General features: G+C 38.2%; 1 protein-coding gene across 1 annotated transcript; it reads right to left on the bottom strand.

Annotated features, from left to right (window-relative positions):
• Nucleotides 1–752: 752 nt before the first annotated feature.
• Nucleotides 753–19,926, bottom strand: TBL1XR1 (TBL1X/Y related 1; the record flags this gene model as incomplete). Its single annotated transcript, XM_082003560.1, has 14 exons — nt 753–2,159; nt 3,815–3,916; nt 4,788–4,953; nt 5,132–5,259; nt 8,893–8,967; nt 9,475–9,596; nt 10,823–10,883; nt 12,683–12,780; nt 12,885–12,948; nt 13,251–13,392; nt 13,588–13,720; nt 15,825–16,044; nt 17,518–17,663; nt 19,869–19,926. 14 exons carry the CDS (start codon nt 19,924–19,926, stop codon nt 2,133–2,135), a joined length of 1,542 nt encoding a protein of 513 aa, XP_081859686.1. The 3' UTR covers nt 753–2,132.
• Nucleotides 19,927–22,677: the final 2,751 nt, after the last annotated feature.

Genomic DNA, 22,677 nt, shown 5'->3' with positions numbered 1-22,677 from the left:
TGACTGTCTTTATGGATATGACTTTTTGTTTGTTTTAAACGCTGCGTATGATAGTATTATATTCCTGGGGTATATATAAAGGACGTATTGTTGACTTCTCTTTACCACTGGCAAATTGCTACCCTACCTTAGCCAAACTCAGACTTGCTTCAAGTCATGTATATTCCATGGAAATAGCAGAAATTGATGCCTAAAGAACAATGGTTAAAATGTCAAAGCTGCATTATCTCAATTATATCAATTTAAACCTAACTCAGAGGGGGAAAAAAATAACAAAATGGAAAAAAAAAATAGGTTAGAGACCAGCAATCATAAGCCACAAAATAATCTGTGATTGAAATAGTGTTATAAAACTGGTAACTTTGCAAAGCTCTGTAATATAAACCATTACTTAAGTAAAATGCCTGTGACATAAATTTGACAACCTCTCTTTTTAAAAATTTACACTTTTGGAATCTTATGCAAGACATGATGCAACCTTTTTGACTACACATACGCATAAACACAACCTCATGCTATCATTTACAAATAAAATCACTATCAGTATACTTTTAATCACATGAGCAGAAAAAGGTTTGCCATATACATCTGTCATTGTAAGAAAAATACTTGATATTGTAAACAGAGTAAAAGACACTATATAGTAGTGATTATTAAAAAAATAGCAGCTTACATCTACCCTATATTTGGAAAAAATGTAGTCACAAGATACAATAAACTGCAGGACTGGAGCAGCAGGGGAATTAGTGCAAGTATTCATCTTTTAAATAAGCTGAATCACTGCTATTAAAATAAACTTGAAGCAAGTCCTCTGTTTAAGATTTTTTTAAATCTAAGGTAGTAAACATTTTGCCTCTTAATGGCAGTGTTATCAAATATATGCCAAAGAATTTATTTTAATAAAGAAAAATTACATGAGATACTTTTAATACTGGAGTTTGGTTACAATTATACATCTAAGCTCCTACAAATAATGATGGGCAACTCTCAGAGAAGCTGTGGCATGAACCCTTGTCCAGAAAGATCTTAACCTCTTAAAAATGATCCCCCAGCTATACTTTGCTCCTTTTCACAATAGTGCACAATTGAACCATATTTTAGTTATGGTCTTAAAGCAACAGAAGATGCATTTTTTCCTTTTTTTTTTTCTTTTTTTCTTTTTCTTTTTTTTTTTTTTTTTTTGCATCCCTGTATTTTTCTTTTCGGTATTTTTGTGCCCTTCTATTCTTAAGTTTGGCAGAATTATGTCCCAAATAAGAAACTACTGCATTTTAGCCATGTCACCAGAAAATAAAACATAGCATTATACCCATTACTGTCATACTTCGTGGATGAGCAGAACATGAAATATCACGCCTCAAAGAAGGATATTTTTTTTTTTTTTTTTTCTTCTCTCTCCGTAATCCCTTTATCCACCCTCCCTCTGTTCACAAAATTGTGCTCTGGGAGCCACAAAATGTACCAAACATTATCAGGTTCCATCTGCCTCTTCAAAGAATGCATTAAAATATGTTTCAAAGAAACATTTTTTTCCAAGGTGAGAAAAACATAGACAAGAAACTAATTCACTCCCTTACTTCATGCATCCGTAAACTTAACCAAAACAAAACAGAAAACCCAATGTTAAAAGCAAAGAAAAAACTACTGCTGCAGATTTCTGGAAGTCCATTTTCTCTGTACACACAAACTGCTCAACTACTGAGAAGGAAAACAAAAATACCCCACAATCCATCGTCGTAATGGATTTCAAGGGGGAAGGGGTAATGAAGGCTGCCATTAGTATCTTCTGAATTTGGTATGTATATGGGTCTGCTCTCGTATATGGTATATTTCTCTCTCTCTCTCTTCTGTTTTTCATATCCAAAACTTTTAAACGTTATTTTGGGGCACAGCAGATTCCAGCACTTGGTGAACAGGATTCACAAGCTGTGACAAAACTCTGTCATCCTCTTCAGGGTGTAATTTTTTTTCCTCTTTTTTTTTTATATACAGTATATGTATATATTTCTTTTATGTTTGGCTGTAGTGGACTGGCCATGGTTCAATTGGGACTATAGCAGTACATGGGTCAGGGACAGTCATTTTGGCTATGTACACATTCATAGTCGGTCCATGGCTTCCAACTAGTAGCGCTATTTCCGTAGGTCTAATACACAAACCTGTAAGAAAAAGAAATACATATACAGAAATTGCACAATATTCCACATTTATACAATTCTGTGTGAAATATCTGAGCAAAACCTATGAAACAGATCGTGTAAGCTTTGTCTTGTATCTCTTAACAATAGATTAGGGGGGTTGGGGGGAAGCACCAGGTTATGAGCATCCAGCCAGACCTGCTAAGGGTACTGCTGCCTAAATGAATTACTATCAGAACATTAATGATTAGTTAATGTTCTAGTTCTGTCAGATATAGAAACCCACTAGTAAAATATAATCATACAAAAGCTACGCTTTTATTCATTAAACAGTTCAAAGGCACCTCTATTTGCTTAGTTATTATGAGCTATAAGTATATTTAAAACCAAGGGGATGAGGAGGGCTTTCGCTAGCAAGCAATATAAAACAAAATAAACCCAACATTTTTAAAAGAGCAAATACTAAATGAAAACTAATCCGTTGCAAGTACAATCAGCCTCTTGGGTCAAATTAACTGGAAGACTGGAAAGGTTACACAGCATGTATATAAAAGGGTCATCTAGGGTGGAATGATAATTAATTTCTACTCAGGATATGCCTTGAGCTTTTATTCCTTTTATGATATTGTCTATACTTAGAAGACTAAAATAATATGAAAGACCAATCAAAATTAATTTTCTAGAATTTAGTCTACTAAAGATTCAGAACTTCCTATTTTCCATTCTGAACTCTAACAAAGCAACCTCACTTAGGAGCATGGAGCATGCAGGACAGGAGAAAGCTTTGGCACGTGTGTTAAGATACTACCTGAGACTCCGGACCACAAGGCTACCAGGATTGCTTTTTGCTGACGTTTGTTACTTTGAGCTATAGTACTTCAAAATACAATTCCTTTATTGCTCTTATTTTACTCTAATTTTGTTTTTCCTTAGGCTCTCTTCTCCTTTCTTTTAAAACCATGGCAAAAAGAGAGGCAAGCAAATAACAACTATTGTACTTACTATGAAGAACTGCATGCTAATATTTTATGTATGTACTTTGCAAGACAATGTCAGAAGACTGAGGAGGTGATGCTACAGCACATCACTACGAGGTGATAGAGGGTGCATTCATGACTAGTTAGACATAAGATTTTATTCTCTGATTCTTCTAAGCCATGGAAGCAGACTGGTATTTACATGTAGCTCCTGTCATTTTTAGGAACTTTTTAATTATAGGCATTCAGAAATTTGTACTTTGTTTTGCTGCTCTTTCTGTTGAATGCAATGCAGAAGGTATTTCATCCCTATCATGCATCACAATAGCATCAGCTACACTGAGCAGTTTCACTCAAAAAGGGCAAAGAGGCAAAAATGAGCTTATTTCCAGACTATAATGAAAAGACCAGCCACAATGAACACATTTCCACAGTAAGCCCCAGTAGGGACAGAAAATTTGAATGAGAGGCATGTTCACCTTCTGAGATTTTTGGAGGGTTTAGAACAGTAATGCATTAAGCTGGAATAACAACCATATTCTCCTTTCAACATTACAGCACCCTTATGTGTGAAAATCTACATGTGAGCTGGCTGTATTAAACTTCAGATACAGAAGGAAATTTTGGCTCCATTATTAGTCACAAGGTTCCCAAACGATGCTTGCTATTAGAACGTCAAACAAGTCAAGCTGCACTTACTGAACCATCTGAAGCACTTGCTCCAACTTTGTCTCCTGCTGCATTCCAGCAAACCTCAAAAATCCCTCCCGTTCCCCGATAACTGTGAACTAGGGCACCTGTCTAAAAAGGGACAAAACAGGTAATTAATACAAGGAAAGCCAAGCAAGTAAAATTTGTACAACATCTAAAACTTCCCCGCTGCTTTTAAAAGCTGAAATTCTCAGAGGAAATGGTCCAGGTGAGACTTGTGGACAATCTCAGCACTGTGTTAAAGGACTTGACAAACACAATTATTGTATCTTGATCTCTTGTTTTTGAATGGCAAAACTGGGGAAGGTCAGGACTACTTCCAATTGGTAAATTGAGACTTTCAAAAATTAATATCCAATGCCCAGTAGCCAGAGATCACATCTTGCCTAACAAGGTCTTTAGACTTTCATTTGCAATCAGGCCTTTTTTTGCCAGAATTACAAAACAAGTAATTGTGTCCTTTCTTAGAAAGTTCTGTACAAATATTTTGTTGTGATCTTCTCTCACTTTACATTCTCTTGTTTTTCAGTGAAATACCTAGCAGATTGTATGTCTACATCCAGTCATCATTTTTCACAGCAAACCTGTTTTATCAGGAGTTTAAAGTTCAGAGTTAACAAAGACCATTTTTGTTTGCAATGTGTTATTGGAGACACTTTGTTGTACACTTTTTGTTGGTGTTTTTTTGGTTGGGTTTTTTTTTCAGTGGTGCATTGTTTGTTTGTTTGTTTTGTTGTGGGTTTTTATGCTAAGAAAAGCCAATGTAAAGACAATTATTACTTCACCATCGGCAAGCACTCAAAAACAGACATTGAATGTACATCCATTAACAGAAGTAACCTTAGAACAAAGAGAAAGCGAATCAGCATGTTAGCCAAAACACGATGGAGCAACAAAGGCTGGAAGGGTGCTGATGGAAAAGACCAAAACACAAACTTCTACAAAGACAGAAGAGTTGTACCTGTGTATTCCAGATGTGTACACATTTATCGAAGGAGCCACTGGCCAGGTACCTGCCATCAGGACTGAAAGCTACACTGTACACAGGTTCTTGATGTTTTGTCAGAGTATGAATACAAATTCCTCTGTCTACATCCCATAACCTAACAGTAGAATCAAAGGATGCACTGTCAAAGGAAAAAACACAGATTAATTACATCTCAATTTGACGTATTTTTGTTTCTCGTATAAACACAAGAGGATAAAGTATCCTACATGCTTCAAAACATTCTGTGAACCTACACATATAAAGAGTGAAGTAAAAGTAATGCTGAACAGGCATTTAAAAACAGGATTAAATAGTACCTTGCTAACATAAGATTGGCATTTGGATTATTTGTTCCTGGTCCTGTAGGACTCCATTTGATAGTATAAATTTCTTTGTTGTGTGCTTGTAAATCATGGACACAACTGTCTTGTTTCATACTCCAGATCTATGATAAAAATGGAAGAAAACACAAAGACATTTAGCAATATTGTACAACAATATTGCACTGAAATACATTTTACATCTTCTTTATCATTTGCAGCCCAACTGCTACCTTTTAGGCCATTCAAAACATTTGCTACGACCGCTGAGTTTCTAGAGAAATGATGACAAGTATTATTCCAGTACTCTCTCTTCTTTGAGTTGTAAGTACCTGGTGGGGTTAATGAGTAATAAAGGTCTTGTCTATAGAAACCAATCTGCATGTGCTAACTACAAGCCCATTGAAAAGTGCAGGGATGATAACAGATGCTAAAATGAGAAGAGCAATACGTATACATTCACATCTGAGCTGACAAAATATCACAGTCCTATTTTTAAATGAACTTCTTGCTACACATATTGAGTGAAATAAAGGGATAGTGGAGGAAACTTCCAGTTTCACACAAAGCCATAGATGCACACTGCAAAAAACATTATGGCATTTTCCTGGCTTATTAGGATTTGCGTTGGCAGGTGTTTGTTCAGTACTTCATACAAAAGAGGAGCTCCTTAGGACTCCAACTCCTGCATGATAACCCTCGACAAACAAAATAACTTTATTCTATTAAGACTTTGCAATGCATACAGGAAGCGTTTTGGAAGGCTTTTATACCTTTTTCTAAATGTGAAACCTGATATAATAGTTAATCACCTCAAAGCTTTTTTTTAATGATACCTGGTTTAGTAGTCCTGGTTTCAGCTGGGATAGAGTTAATTTTCTTCATAGATGCTAGTGTGGGGTATGTTCTGGATTTTGAATGCAAAAATGTGGATAACGTGCTGACGTTTTGGGTTGTTGCTTAGCAGTCAAGGACTGTCTGGCTTCTCATGCTGGCCGGACAGCGAGGAGGCTGGGGGTGCACAGGAAGAGGGGAAGGGACACAGCCAGGACAGCTGACCCAGGCTGGCCAAAGGGATACTCCATACCACATGGGGTCACGTTTGGTATATGAAGCTGGGATGAGGAAGAAGGAAGGGGTGGAGGGAACATTCAGGGTTATGGCGTCTGTCTTCCCAAGTAACTGTTACATGTGATGCATGCCTGCTTCACTGGAGATGGCTGAACACCTGCCTGCCCCTGGGGAGTGGTGAATGAACTCCCCGTTTTGCTTTGCTTGCGTGCATGGCTTTTGCTTTACCTGTTAAACTGTCTTTATCTCAAACCATGAGTTTTCTCACTTTTACCCTTCTGATTCTCCCCCCCATCCCACCGTGGGGAGTGAGCGAGTGGCTGTGCAGTGCTTAGTTGCCAGCTGGGGTTAAACCACGACAGCTTTTAGCTCACCTCTTGTTCAAAAAATAACAGGAGCTTTTTCTCTATTTAAGCTCAACTGTATTTAAGATGCAATTGGGGAGTATGTTTAAATCAATGACATTTTTCAAAACTGGTGCCTCACTGAGGGGAAATTGATTTTCAATGTGCAGACAGAATTAAAATTGTATTTCAGTTTAAATTGATGGGATCAAAATCTGCCTTCTCTTCCCAAAACTATATAGATGACAAGAGTCCGTATTAGCTGCTCTAGAGGACATCAAGTTGGCATAAGACAGACAAAAAAAAAAAAAAAAAAAGTCAATCAATCAATCTCTAGGCATCTTCCATATGCTTCAAAACCTGCCATTCCTTCCTACTCCCATTGCAAAGTAAGTGATCCACAAGTGATTAGCAAAGCGTAGACTTATCTACAAACAACTGGTCTTCCAGTTAATCCTGAACAAAATGATAAAATTCTTTCCAGGATGGGCTGAATTCAAAACAGCAACCAAGAAGTTAATTGGCTAAGCCCATAAATGGTGACATGCTCCCAGTTGTCACCTCTCTACTCACGGACATGCAGCAGCAACAGCTTGAGCTCTAGACTGGAATTCATCTAACCTGAGTTTCAGCTGTTTAAGTATTAAATATCTAGCTTAAGCTGACTGTTTTGACTCCATTCGTTGCCAATGAAGAATGACTGATGCTCTCAGGGGTTTACTCATCACACTTGATTTAGACACATTGAATCGTTTGGGTTGGAAGAGACCTTTAAAGGTCATCTAGTCCAACCCCCCCTGAAATGAGCAGGGACATCTTCAACTAGATCAGGTCGCTCAGAGCCCCGTCCAACCTCACCTTGAATGCTTCCAGGGATCTATGGGGCATCTACCACCTCTCTGGGAAACCCGTGCCAGGGTTTCATCACCCTCATTGTAAAAAATTTCTTCCTTATATCTAGTCTGAATCTACCCCCTTTTAGTTTAAAACTGTTACCCCTTGTCCTTATCGCTACAGGCCCTGCTAAAAAGTCTGTCCCCATCTTTCTTATAAGCCCCCTTTAAGTACTGGAAGGCTGCAATAAGGTGTCCCCAGAGCCTTCTCTGCTCCAGGTTGAACAACGCCAACTCTTTCAGCCTGATCTCATAGTAGAGGTGTTCCATCCCTCTGATCATTTTTGAACGCCTCCTTTGGACCCTCTCCAACAGGTCCATGTCTTTCCTGTGCTGAGAGCTCCAGAGCTGGATGCAGCACTGCAGGTGGGGTCTCACCAGAACAGACTAGAGGGGTGGAATCACCTCCCTCAAGCTGCTGGCCACAATGAATTGTTCTGCAGTAGTCTAGACATCTTCACCCAACAGAGCATCTAGCACATCTAGCTTTAGACTGGAGGCTTAATGTGTAAGTGTTTATATTTAGATAAGGTGATTTCCATTCGCAAGTGCCTGACCGTGTGCCAGCACAGGAGGGGATACCTGGCTACTCATTCAGCCATTCCCTGCCTCTGATTAAACAGTGATGAGCTAGATGGAAATAACTGTCCCAAAGGGTACCAGTAGGACTGTGCTGTTGATGTAAAAAAACGTATCTTGAAACTCTACTAAATGTAGTGCTAAACACTAAACATAAAGCAGTATGGGAGGAATGGAAATGCATCTGTAACATGGAAACAGCACAGGCCCCTCAGGCATGAACAATCTCATTTCTTCTAGTGCATCTAACCTATTATTGGTTATTGGTATGTTTGTATGGATCTCTCGTGAGCCTTGAAGTCATATGTACAAGTTACGGTATCCCCCGCGTTCACAAGTTTGCCCCAGTTCTACACGAAAGCATGTTGCTATGACTTATTTGGAAGAAAAGTGTAGGTGCAATTGAAAACTGTAGAATGAGTCCTGATGAACTGGAAAAAACAAGGAGTACACAGAGTCTTTTAAGAAACAACATGCCAAAGGTTTTAACTAGAAAGAAGGGGGAAACAGAAGAAAACCAGGAAAGGAGCTAGTCACCCATTCTTGTATGTGTTACACAACTCTTCCTATTAACCAAAAGCAACCATCAAGTGTGACAGCTTCATGATTAATGACCTGATTCTGTAAACAGCTAAAAGCACCTAATAAATCATACTCCAAGTCTCAGGGTGGCAGCCTGTATCAAGTTCTCTGGACCAAAGCTTGGCTCTGATTAACAAGGATTTGTTAGGATTGCCTAATCTTGTTATATTACGAAAGAACAAATATTAGACGACACGGCAAATACGGTGATACTGCCGGACTGCCCATGCACATAGTGTGCATTCTAGAGTCCTACAAAGACAAGAGCCAGGACCAGAACTCCCATTACCTTCAGAGTCATATCATCAGAGCAGGATGCCAGAAGGTTACCAGTTGGATCCCATTTGATTGCGTTTACTTCATTCTAAAATTGAACAGCAAGAGTAAGTTGGAGTTTTCACTCCCATTACAAATGACAAGCTTACGAAAGGTAACGTTGGGCAGCAGTTATGACTATTTGTATAACTGTCAGTATTTTAACACAATTTTCATTCCTAGCTTTACCTTCAATAACAACAACTGTTTGCTACCTGTTCATCACATTTTCCTATGCATGCTCATACACAACACAGGCTGTCTGTGCATAGCAAAGTCTTAAAGTTACCATGTTCCTTCACCTAAAGCTCACTTTTGCTGTGCCTCCCTGGCACTGGTAAAAAAAGCTGCAACATGGGACTGAGAATTGTTCTAATAATGAAAGAAACTACAGTTACCATGTGATCTTAACTACAGCTACCTGTGTTTGCATATTTACCGCCAGTTGCCAAAGAGCAACGATTACACAAGTGCTGTCTACTGGCAAGTATACTGGGCCCCCAAGCTGTGATTAACAAAAATATCGTATAGCAACCCCCAATTTTCTAGTACTTACTGTGTGACCCTGGAAGGTTTTGATGGGCCTATCTTGTCCTAGTTTACAGACGTGAATACACATGTCTGTACTGCAAGAGGCAAATGTGTTGTTACTCTGCCAATCAACATCTAATGCTGGTGCTAAAAGAAAAAGAAATGTATTTAAAACTATGGTCTGTATTCTGTGGGAGTTTGATTTGCAAATTTAGCATGCATCACCTTAGAACAAATGCCAGCAGGAAGCAACCATTAATTTTACAGCATTTCTAAAGATAATCAAACACTATGAACAGTGAGAAATGCAGCCAAAACTGGTCTTACACAAAGAAATTAAACAAAATTCAATAGAAGTCATTAAAACATGGAACATATCTGAAATGAAATAGTTATAGAGAAGACAGTGCAGCAGGACAACAAGCTGTAGTTGTCATCTATAAATAAATCTCAAGAGTCAGCATGAGGGACAGGTTCCCACAACTTAAGACATCGTCATGCATGAGCTCATCTCCACTAACAGTCCATGCTTGTGCTGATAGATGGCAGCCAGTGACAGGTGATGATTTATTTCCTTTCTTAATTCCAGCATTATAAGGTGTAGTAACTTGAAGCTTAATCATGGGCAACATATTCCATTTGATCAAGCCAAGATATTTATGGCAGATAGCACACAGAATTGCTTGAAGTAAATGAAGAATTGATGTTTTTGACTGTTGTCATGCCACTAAAAAGGTAGTGCGAGCAGAATAAAACGTGGAAATGAGACACATTTCTTAAAGGCCCTTCAATGACATGTTCGTCGTCCTCTCTATTCTATTTTCCAGCTGATTCTGGCAGGCTTGCACAGCATGCAGCCCACAAAGCAATTTGTCTGACCTCCTGAGAGGCTGCACTCTCATCCCAGCTGGCCAGTGAACAGCCTTTCAGCTGGTCTGTGGCCAAACAAACTGGGGACAGCACAGCAGGCAGCGCAGAACAATGGGATGCGGAGCTGGGATTACTGTAGCAGGAAGATGACAAATGCAGTCCTTAGCTGATAAACACAAATCCTTCAGGCCCACCCACTTGATTTGTCTGCCACTGTACTACAGAAAGTCGGTAACATTTGGGTTATCTCTTATGACTTTCACAGAACTGTAATAAAATTGTGAGCTATAAAGTTATAAAACTGGAACAATTCTATCTTTGTTTACATTCTCAAAATTCGTAAGACTATGAATATGGGAGTCAGTATCCAAAGACTGCCTGTAAGACCTTAAAATGGTGTAAATAAGCACCATAAACTTCAGAAATTTTTATTTATTTTAATAAATAACATTTTATTTCGTCTTTTCAGATGACAATCCCAAATTATCAACAACAAGACTTACCAGAATGAAAAGGAAACTGCTGCTTGGCTTCGCCAGTGTGGGCATCCCAAATAATTGTGGTCTGTATTAAACAGATAAATGAACAATAAACAAACTTGTACAAATTGTGAATTTCCACACAACTACCACCATTCACATTTATCAGACTACCTAGCCTACTCCCTGTTGTCCAAACCTGCTCCCAATTATGTATTTCTAGTGTTTTGCCCTTGGTAGTAGGGTAGAAAATGGTAGTAGATGTACAGACAACAGTAGAAAACCTTAATATGTTGCAATTTTAGAAAGGTGTTTAATCACAACATTTTGGGGTCTGGAGGGAAGAAGAGGATTGTGGGCTTTTTTTTAATAAAAAAAAATTAAATAGATTTATCTCCTTAGTCCTATTTATATTCTTGTAATCCACTCCGCATACCTATTTTAATTTCAAATACTTCTATATTCAAATTGTAATTTCAAATACTCATTCGTCCCTAAGGAGATCTTTATATAAACAATTAGCCTCATACTTAAGGATCTGGAAGATTTGATTTAAGTGTGTAATTTTGTTTCGAGTTGTTCTCTGCCAATACTTCCAATATCCCTTCTGATGAAAGAAATCTTACATGACAAAATTAGTATTTTATAATCACTATATTATATGCCGATATTCCTGACCTACCTCAACGATCAATGAAGATTTTGCCACTGAATTCAGTGGAAGCGTGAACTGACCGCATAAATTATTTATGGAAAAGAAGCATAAGGTTGGGTCAATCTTTCTGCTAACGCAGAACATTTTTCAAAGCATAACCTCAGTTGCTTTGTCCAAGGAGTTTTATTGACTAAAACATGGCTTCTATTTCCTCCAGAATATTTTTCTGCAAATTAAAGCTGTACCTCCACAAAGATTTAAAAACTAGCATATAAGCCATCACAGCTGCCAAAAGAAGAAACCTGTCCTTTCTGTGCTTTAAGACATTTACTTTTCCTTCCTTTGTGCCAGCACAAGCATTTATAAAGCTGGGCACTAAAGCAAACCAGGTTAAATGTGTGCAAGACAAAAAAAAAAAAAAAAACCAAACAGAGAAAATCTACTACTTTACAGTGACGCTGCCAGTTTTAAGTATTGTGGGTCTGTGGTCTTACTGAGCTTGCAGTTTGCCAGTCTCACTAAGAGAAAGCCTGTGTGTATGTCTGCACCTTGAATCAGTTACAGAAGAAAAATTAAACTCTTCTCTTTGAATAGTCTATTCTACTCTGAATTCATCTGAAGTCTATCCTTCATCACTATGTGCCCTTCCTACCATTCATAAAATCTCTCACACTAACAGCAGCTTTGAATTTAAAGACCTTGTGAGGCTTTAGGTTTGTTTAGAGACGTGAAATAAAACACAGTTAAACAACGAGCTTCATGGCATTACAGTACTGGCACCTCCCCAGTCAGATATATTGAATCTTCTATGTTCCAGCTCTATTTTAATCATTCTCAGGCTTGACTGATGTCCAAATCAGCCTGAACCTATTCCTTCACTATGATTTTTTTTTTCCTGGGGCTTTGCATAAAGTGCTTCACTAAATTTTAAGATGATTGGGTTTTACAGAGGTTTAATGTTCCTGCGTTCAATGCACTTACTTTCCAATTTACCCTAACCTAATTGGGAGGGGATCCAGGGACACTGAAATCTAATAAATTAAAATATCTCAATAAACTACTATAAAACACAAGGAAACATAGCTAGCATAACAAGTTCTTTGTAAGTACATATTTACGTCCCATGCCTTTAGTTTAATTTACTTACTTTCTGTAGCTTTGCTATTATGCTTACAATTAGATTATAACGGTGAAGGAAAGAATTTTAATTTTACCAAAGATTATCTCACCTTGTCCACTCCTGCACTTAAAATGAAGTTTCCTTTCTTGTTCCATTTTAACGCAAATATAGGACCTTTATGTTGCCCTAAGGTGCTGGCAAGATTACCTGAAAATTTATATTGATATGAATACATTAAAAAAAATAAAAAAAACTATGCTGTGAGCCACAATACAGGAAAATATACTGGAAATTAGAAGTATTTCACTTACCATCTTTCGTCCATATCCTTGCAAAGCCATCATAAGACCCAGTTGCTAGAAGTGTACCTTCACTCTGCCAGAAAAAAGGTTATTTTATTTATTTATTTTTACTGTGTAACTCAAAGCTAGAGCACAAAGCAAATTCCAGGTAGAATAAATACAAAACTCATGCAGATATATTCCATTGACTACAACTTATTAAAAAGAAGTGAAGTTCTCAACGTACAATACAAGAAATTACAATGCAACTCAAAACCAGAAATAATTCAGGAGCTGTAGCAGAGGATGCACAGTTGCAGTCACTTAAAATTTGACTATGCAAAATTATCAGTACAGTTTTCTCGGAGTGTTTTGAGCACTGCCATTTCTACTTACGTTCCAATCCAGCGATGTCACGTCTTTGTTGCTGGGTACATCCTGCCCTCCTTCTCGTATACAGTGTCGAAGTACCAGCTGCGTAGAGCCGCTCGTGCTGTTTTCACTGAGGTTCCATATCCGTGCTGTCGAATCTCCAGATCTACAAAACAGTTAATGAGAATATAACTCCTTCTCCCAAGTAATTCACTTTTTAAAAGTATTCCTTTCAAAACAGCAAACGTCCTGGCATTTGATGTATAGGGTTTTGGGGCAGGTATTATTTTAACTTGTTACAACATACAGGAATATGCTGGCGAGCACCGACATTACGCACATACTTGGCTAATGCACATACCCTGAGGCCAAAAGGTCACTAACGGGATTCCAGGCACAGATGAATACTTCAGATTCATGGCCACGCAGCACCACTGCCTTGTTGGGAGGGATTTCAACATCTCCATCTACTTCCATCATATCTGTGTGATTATCTGCATTATGGGAAACAACAGTAGAGAGAGGTGGATTTTAATATTTTGGGACAATACCTTGTAACTACGGTACGGTTCATATTCTTCTGGGATGAGCATAACACTTAATTCACAACTTACATGATCAAAATTTGACAAAGCTGTAACGTTCCTTTATTTTTCCAGTTCCAATTTATGAAGTACTATAAACAGATGGGAAGTTTCAAAAACCGTGAGAAAGCTCTTAGCCCTTCTAATATTCAGCATTCAAATGGATTTAATTTTGAAACATCAAAATTGAGGCCAAAAGTTATTTTTTTGCTATGTTAAAAAACAAACGCTGATGTTAAAAGTACTCACAGTTTTTCAGGCACGATACTGCATAGTACAATGTGTTACTACTCTATCTTGTGCTTTAAAAATAGATTGGACACATCCATTTTCAAAAATCTGTTTTCACCAATTGCAGTCAAACAGGTCTTAAATCTACATCTCAGACACTTCATTTACAAAACGGCTTTAATAATAAATATAATAACATTTGGTGATACGGTAAACTGATAACAGAGCTTTTTAAACTGCAGTGGCAATTACCATGGAATTGCAGCAATACATAGCTTTCTGCGTGGAAGTGATGTCAAATCCATATTGTTCTGTAAAACATACTGGGGATAATTCAACTGACAAAACAGTTTTCTTGGCAGCTACTATCAATCATTTTCTATTATTAAAAGGAAACTCACACTGAGTGTAAATGCAGACTATAGAAAATGCTGAACAGTTCACCTGCTCCGTATTTATTCACTGGGGTTAAACAAACCCTTTCACATCTATTGCTTAATTTAACATTAAGGGTTTCCGTCACTGTTTGTATGTGTGAGAAAACAGGAAAGTCTAATAGAACATGCATATTTTTAAGAAAGAGAACCATATAAAACGTTGTTTTAATGAAAGAGAATCAATGCCAGTATAATTTGGTGTACCAGCCAGTAGGGGCTGCTGGTATACCACATTTAACAGCAGCTGAGATCTGAAGTTTGCACTTACTCTATGAAGTTCACAGTTAACAAGTAAATATTCTTTTGAGATTTTTAAATGAAAGCATTGAAGTAGACAGCTCATTTGTTTAAGCAAAAGATTATATTTCCAGTTTATTTATCATAAATAATAGTGAAAAAAATCTAGTAAAATCCAGCTCTACAATGTAAAACTTGTGCATGGCTTCATGTGAATATTCACTCAAAAATATCTTTTCTTCAGGTGCTTTTACAGTAAGAGTGTAACTCGCCCTTTTAAATGTGTAATTCAGACTTCCAGAACAGTATTTTCAAAATCACATTTTAATGTCTCACCCGAACTTCTCTATACTAAGCCGGATTGTAAGGTATGTTCCTTTGACCAGTGATGACAAATAAAACTCAGTTGTTTCACCAATCACAACTAAAATGTAACCAATGCATAAACCAAACCTGCAAGCAGGTGCATCGAATAATTCAGAAGAGCAAATCATTAAAACTGATACTGATAAAGGAGACAAATGACACAGGATTTGTCATAGCAACCATGATGTTCTCAGCATGGCAAGGAAGTCTGTCCTACAGAGAGCCGGTTACAGGTCTCTGATTCATGGGGTTAGCAGGACCTGTCAAAAGATGTTTGCGGAGCTTCACAAGGAATGCTCAGTTTTAACCGGCTGCAGCTTAGCAGACTCCTCTCCTTGTACCTTGTAGATGAGTAGATGCAATATTTAAAGAGTTGTCTCTGATTATTTTTTTTTTTTCCTTTTTACGCAAGAGGTCTCTGAGGATCCTGTGAAAAACCTTCAGAAGACGGGAAAGGAGCCGTACTGGAAGTGAGACGGGTCAACGTAATACTGTGAACCAATGAATTCAGCAGTTTGCATCTTCTCCTGCAATTCCAAATATCAAACTGGGGACAGTCAAAGGTGAGACACCATCTGTTAAATTAGCACCTATGAGGAAGGTATTCTCTGTGAGCTGAAGGGTTACTAGTACCTCTACACATTTACCTCATTGCCCACTAGCTCGTCCTACGAGCTTGTACCATGATAAACGATAAGGAAATGACATTAATGCAGGTTAAGGTCATTTCTTTCTCAACTTACTTGCTATAGTATGTGCTCCGTTTTCTTCTCCATTTGCAGTATTTTCTCCATTTTTTGCTGATCCCTGTTGGTTAGTTGCGGCTGCAGCTGCGGCAGCTGCTGCCTGCTGTTGTGCAAGTTTATCTCTGTAGGCCTGTTGTCTTGTCTGTACCACATCAGGCATTACTGCATCTATCAGTGAGAGAGACTCTATCGGCCTACCATCAAACAAGGTACCATCCTGAATTATAGCAGAGGGAGAAAACAAACAAACAAAAAAAAAAAACAAGAAACAAAACAACACCAAGTACAAATTAACATTATGGGCAGAAATTCCAAGGAAAACTAAAGCAAAAGTTTTGATTTAATATAATAAAACAGTTTACAAATGGTGCTGGAAGCGGTATCTCATCATTGTTGTCATTAGGATTGGAATTTTAGTCTAAAGTTAAGTGGTCACCACAAATACGTTTAAAAAAAGCCACTGCAGGCCTCTGGCAGAGCTTCTGGAATCAAAACTTTTATGCTTTGCATTTGCTAAATAGTCTGCTAAAGCAAAAAATACTGTAAGCTGTCTATGAATATGACTTCAAACATGAGTGGCTGCAACAAAATCTAATGGTTTGTTTGAAGAGCTGCAAACATTGCAAGTCAGGTCACTGGCTTGTGAAGTTATTCTATCTGATTAGTCTAATACTTTCCATAAACATACTATCTGGAGAGTTCACTAGTTTTCTTCCTTTTTTTTTTTAAACAGTCTGGCATGCTTTCAAACAACAAGGAAGATTTTTATCCTGAAATGGACAAGACGGAGTTAAAAATACCCTTATGCATATGCTAGGGCTTTGTAAGGGTCTATTTTTAGGAGCTAGAAGGATTCCTTGCAATAAATATAGGGTCTCCTTCTCCAGTTCCAATCACTTGCTTTACTTTTCTGAGGCTTCCTAAGGGAAAGCATTTGCTTCACTCTGACTATGAAAACTACACATAAGAGAGACTGGAAAGAGAGCAGAATTAGTGGGGGAAAAAAGTTTCCTTCTGTAATCTGACGCATACAAAGGCTGCTAACCTTCCAGGCATAAATGAGAATGGAAATCGAGGTCGAGTATCTGCAGCATCAGGCAGGAAGATACATAGCTTTCTGTACTGCTGGAATAACCATTTAAACATCAAATTTAATAGATCCTGCTCAAGATGAATTAGCCAGCAGAAGCAAAAAGCAAACTGGCATATACCTTCGTCCTTCCTGCCACAAATTGAAACCCTCTCTCTATTTGGAAACCTTGCCTTTGGGCTCTCATTACTTCATTATAACAAGACATCACCCAAATGAGAGCTGCATAGTGCTCTCCCACCTCCCTAGTGCAAGTCTATGAAAATAAAAATTAAGAGGTTACTAGTCTCAATTATTATCTTATTGCACTTGTCTGGATTTACTACAACATTATATTAGGGTAAAAACTCCACAGACAACGGACCTTTAAGCAATGAGCCAGAACACCATGCCTGGTGTTCTGTGGCTGCACTGGGCAGAACCCCTACCCAGTTATGTCACTCCATTCTGGTTCCACCACTGGAGTCATGGTGAACACCAGCAGTAAGGAATCTGAAGTAAAAGTAAATAAATAGGATACAAGAAAGTTAAGAAAAAATACTAACATTCAAACTCACTGCAAGCAAGGACATAATGCTCCTGCACGCAAAGCCTCCTTACCTCATTAATACTGACTTCTGCCTCTACATACTGCAGACCTTTCTGGATGATGGAAATCAAAGCAGCTGGTGGCACCAGAGCACCATTTATATTAGACTGGCTGATATGGCTCTCTATACCAAAGGTGAATGCTGAATGGGAAAACCCTAAAGACAAGGCAAAACCATCAGAATTCAATTATAGATAGACAATGCTATTTGCCATACCACTGTACGGATCTTTTGTTTACACACCTAAGCAAATTTTACAAAGTTACAGCATGCTTATGAGCTACAAAAAGCACTCGTCAAAACACCTCTGGTTTTTTCCCCCTCATATGTTTCTAGTTTAAATGTCAACAAGAGAAACACAAAATTTATAAACAAACACAGCAATTATTAATTACGGTATCATTGGCAAAACATTTGTGCATGTATAAATGTAAAAATACAAAATATACAATTTGCAATAGCACATCCACACATTTATATATTCTCAAACGATATATATGTATTATATGTTTTATTAAATACTTTTTTATAAATATATGGTACATCTCCAAGACATCAAGACTCACTTGTTATTTTTGCTCACTGATTTGTTACCCATGACAGTGAAATGGATCTGTAAGTAGAATAGAATTCACTTCACGTACAGTACTGTCACAATTTTGTATGTTTTCGCACTTAGAACTATACTGGCATTGTGCACTGATTAAGAAGTGGCAAGCATGTTATGGTGCAGCACTGGTACCTGCTTGCTATTTATCTGATCACCGTGAAAAGGCAAATTTGACCTAGAGAAAAATACTTGTTTCAGCAAATTAATTTTACATTCACAGATTTTTTTTTTTTTTCTTAAACTACGCTTTTCTTTGTTTTCTGTCAGGTAACTAAGAAGCTGCCTGCAAAATTCAAAATGAAGAAAAAGCAATTTTGTAAGTTTGGCTTCGGTGACAAAAGCAATCTGCAACTGGAATAAGAAAGTGTAATAGTTTTCAGTAAATTCAGATGGAACAATGAGTTTCTGCTTTCTTCTGACAAGCAGAGACTGAAAAACTCTGCCATCCACCACTGCTTCTGGTGCTTTGTCTCAATTTGAGAAGTCCACGAGCAGTGCGCATAGGCAGTGGGCAGACGTTGCATCAGTCAAATGCATTTTCCAGAAGCCTGAAGCCACCCATCAGCAATCACTAAACAAAACTAAGAATCAGTAGACATTGAAACAGCAAGATAACATATACATTAAAGTTGATCCCTTACACTGTTACCTTAAGATTGGAGTTTATATTTCCTTTAATATGCAGACTTCTTTTATGTATTGCTAAGATCATATTCCCTCCTGCCAGCTGACAATCACCACTTTACCTGGGCATGCCCAAGTCAAATTTCCAGTCAAATCTACCTCTTCTAAATGTAGGCGGCTTTAAGCAATTAATATCATAGCTGTGAGTAAAAGATCTTGTTGTTTCCTACATAGCTTCAAGAACAACCACCACCACAAAACCCCTGGAGCCATATGGCTGCATCTAGAAACCCAAACATGCTACACAAATTCAAACTGCTGGTCCGACTGGGTTTGGGAAGTTTTAAAAATAAACTATCCAAGGGAACAGTACTGCATTCTTGCTTGTATTTTACAGACACAGTCAGTTTGGAGAAATAAGACAGGAAAAAAGTTGCTTTTCAAGTTTGACAATATTCAACCGTCTTTTGCTCTTACTCCCAAGAAGCAAGAGGCTTATGGCTAGCCTGACACCCAAGGACAAAATCCTCCAAGAAAGCGTCCCTGCAGGGAGAGGGCGGCTTTTGAGAATCCAGAAGTTATTCCTATAAAAAACCTGTTCATCTGTGTTTAGATTCAAATAATACAAGTCATATCATCACAGTTGCCACGTCTTCCTTTGAAATACAACAAAATCTGCACTCCCATAGTCACATTCAGGCAAGGAATTCGGCCACACAAGAGCAGCTCACAGGAGCACCATGACCAGGACAGAACAGGAAAAAATGGTATTTTGGTGGTCATCCTTTTTTCTTCCTCAAGTAGCCCCAAAGAAAATGGTACAAAGTGTCATCATCACCCTGTAAGATAAATGATCTCCAGCAAAACACATTTCCAGCAAACAAGTCAGTCCTTCGTCGGTTGAATGCCATCTGAAGACTCCAAATGACTAAATCTGATTAAGTTACAGTAGGTAATTTGGCAGGAATTCATTCTCTTGTGAAAAGAAACACCAAGAAACAGTTCACACAGAAGCACGTGCCTACTGGCAAAATAATTAAATGAGTCTGCGTTTGTTATAGCCAGTTGCAGATGAATACCAAATAAATTATACATTGTTTAACAACCAGAATTGAAAAAAAACTCACCTGACTCTTGCAAGTATCTATATACCAGGAAGTTAACCTCATCACTGCTTATACTCATCTTTATTCCCAGTTAAACCATGAGGTCACAACAAAGGACACAACCCTGAAAATAAAAAAGGAGGTCAATTAAATATTTTTAGTATTTAATACGTATTTCTGAACAAATGCTATATTTATAAAGTAAGTAGCTCCCTGGCAGCATAGACAATGCAAATAAGTCTACTGTAGCCACTAAAAAGTCATTTGTCTCACCACAACATAAAGGTCCATAAATTAAATATTGAAGGGCCAAATTCTCAAGTTATGCAAATTGGTATGGACTAAAAAGGCCTAATTTCACAGGTTTTTAAAAAATAATCAAGCGAGTTTCTTCTAATCAACATTATTGCTATGGAACATGTTTTTCAAAATGTGGATTTCTCTCTGCCTGGCTAACAGCGACCGAGAACTTGGTTTCACATTGGAGACAACTTCTCACTTTTACTTTCTAACCTACTTCAATTGTCAGGTACTCCTGCTCTAGTAAAAAGGTGCAATATGGGCTACAACACTGTATCTCTTCAAAGAAAGCCCAGCTACTTCCACCAAAAATTAAAAAGCATCTCAGCCATATACTCATGCTTTGCAAAAGGAATTCTTGAAATTAGAGACAAACTTTAAACAGACCATTTTCAGTAACATTTCTCTAGGTTTCCAATCAATGCTTTAAAAATAGTAATGGTTACACACAATTTTCCCTTGATTTTATTAATGGTAAGTATTTAGAAAGACAAATAATGTATCAGACTATATATACTTTTGATGACAAAATTCTGAAAACATAAAGCAACCACAGTCTTTAAAACACGAAGATGAAGAGACAGAATACAGTATTTTTTTCTAACTTTAAGCCTCATTTTTGAGAACGTTCTCATGACTTCTGAATGTTTGAAAACCCTGATAAACAAGTAAAAACATCAGCTTCCAGAACAAAGTGTGAAATAAGGTCCATCTCCTGTTCCTCATAATCGCCTAGCACTTTTCATCAGCAGACCTTCAAGGTTTTTACCCAGCCGGTCACCACCATCGTTTTCTTCTAACAGAACTGGAGTCTGAGAAGGTAAGCGACTTTCCTACTGTTACTTGACAAAGTTTGACCTGGATCTGACATAATAAAAGGATTAGAGAACAGGTTTTCTTGTATTGTTCAAAATACAAAGTTCTTGCTACGTGGCTGCATGGTCAGGCCAATTCACCACTGTTGCTTGAAGTGGGAAAGCGGTGAACGCAGCAGTAGGCAACAACTATGAGGTTATGATCGGCATTATAAGGCTGCCATACTTACTCTTTCTAGGCATCTTTTCCTAGCAAGATTTTCCAAGGAAACAAGAGAAAATGACCACACTCTCTTTTTTTATGATCTAACTTTTGAATTTTACCAGTCAATTGCAACCAAATGTGACAATGGGAAGAGCTCGCCAATATGTGACTTTCTAACAAGTCCCATAATGTCGTAGGGGAAAGACCCGGTTAAACTCCTGAAGAAGAGGAGAGGCTACAGGATGAACTCGGACATCAAAACAAGTGCGTTTGCCCAAAACTACAAATGAACGTCGCGACGGATGAGCACATGGACACCCCCAAACCCGCCCCAGCTGCGTGGCCACCCTCCCAGCCGATAGCCGGGGGTAGGAGGGAGGGCAGCACGCGCTGCCTGCATGGTTTGGAGAGGGCACAGGAAAAGTGATACAGCCCGAGCTGCGCCAGGAGGCTCAGACCCAGCTGGGGCCAGCGGGACCTGAATGGGAGCACTGGGGTTATCCTGCATGGGAAACAGGGGGCTGTACACGTCCACAGAAACCCTAATCTCATGCTTATAGAGCCACCTGAGCATACTGTGCTGCCGAAGGGGGGCGGGGGGGGAAGATGGCTTTAATTTCTTAAGGAAATTAAAAAAAAATGCTGAGCTACTTAAATTCTCCTAATTTCTAAAGAAAAAAATAGTTGCTCCAGTACAATAACTTCTAGCTAGTACAACACAACTTGTAAAGAAAAGGAGAAAAGGACATTGATACTAACCCTACCCCTCCCGTCCACAGCCCCCAGTGATACCTGATGTACAAGGCATACCCGCCAAATCGCCATATACTTTGAGGGCTCATTTATTAAGCAGTGTGTGCAATTAATGTCATTTTTAGCCATTTCATGCATTAGCAGCCAATTCAGTATTTTTTATTCAGTATTCCTAGCAACGCCGGATTAAACACCAATTTTATTCAGCGATGCTTTGTTGTCATACCTGGCGCAAATCATATTTTTATTTAAGACTTTGTTACAGAGAAATTCGAAATTCTGTAGGAAGAGGAACGATATTCTTCAGAAAAGGTAATTAAATTTAAAAAAGACTCGTAAAGAAGCCTTTCTACATTACATGCACACACAAACGGTAGTATTTGTTTCACGGGTCTGCTACTGATTTTCAAGATCTTGCTGTGTCATCCAAAAAGATAGATCAAAATGCAGAAATCAGATTAAAGTGCTATTTGCTCCATAGAGACCTGCATTATTAATATAAAGAGGGCTCCCCACTCAAAGCAGAACTGTGGAGATGTCACATAAATTCACCTGCTCTGCAGCTGGATAGCTAAAGCAAAAACCTAACATTTTGCTTGTCTGTCAGAAGTGTTATTCACCCTGCCCGAGTCAAATGAGAATCATTTTTCAAGGATGGTTCAAAGTGCTTCCCAGAAGATGCTCTGGCCGGTACGGACAGGCAGCGCAGGCTATCAGGAGGTGGCAGTGCAACACTGGCTTTGGCACCGCAACAATC

This window comes from Phaethon aethereus (genome assembly GCF_964289735.1).
Source record: "Phaethon aethereus genome assembly, chromosome: 9".
NCBI lineage: Eukaryota > Metazoa > Chordata > Aves > Phaethontiformes > Phaethontidae > Phaethon > Phaethon aethereus.
The sequence above is the reverse complement of the archived record's forward strand: the minus strand, read 5'-3'. Positions and strand labels throughout refer to the sequence as shown.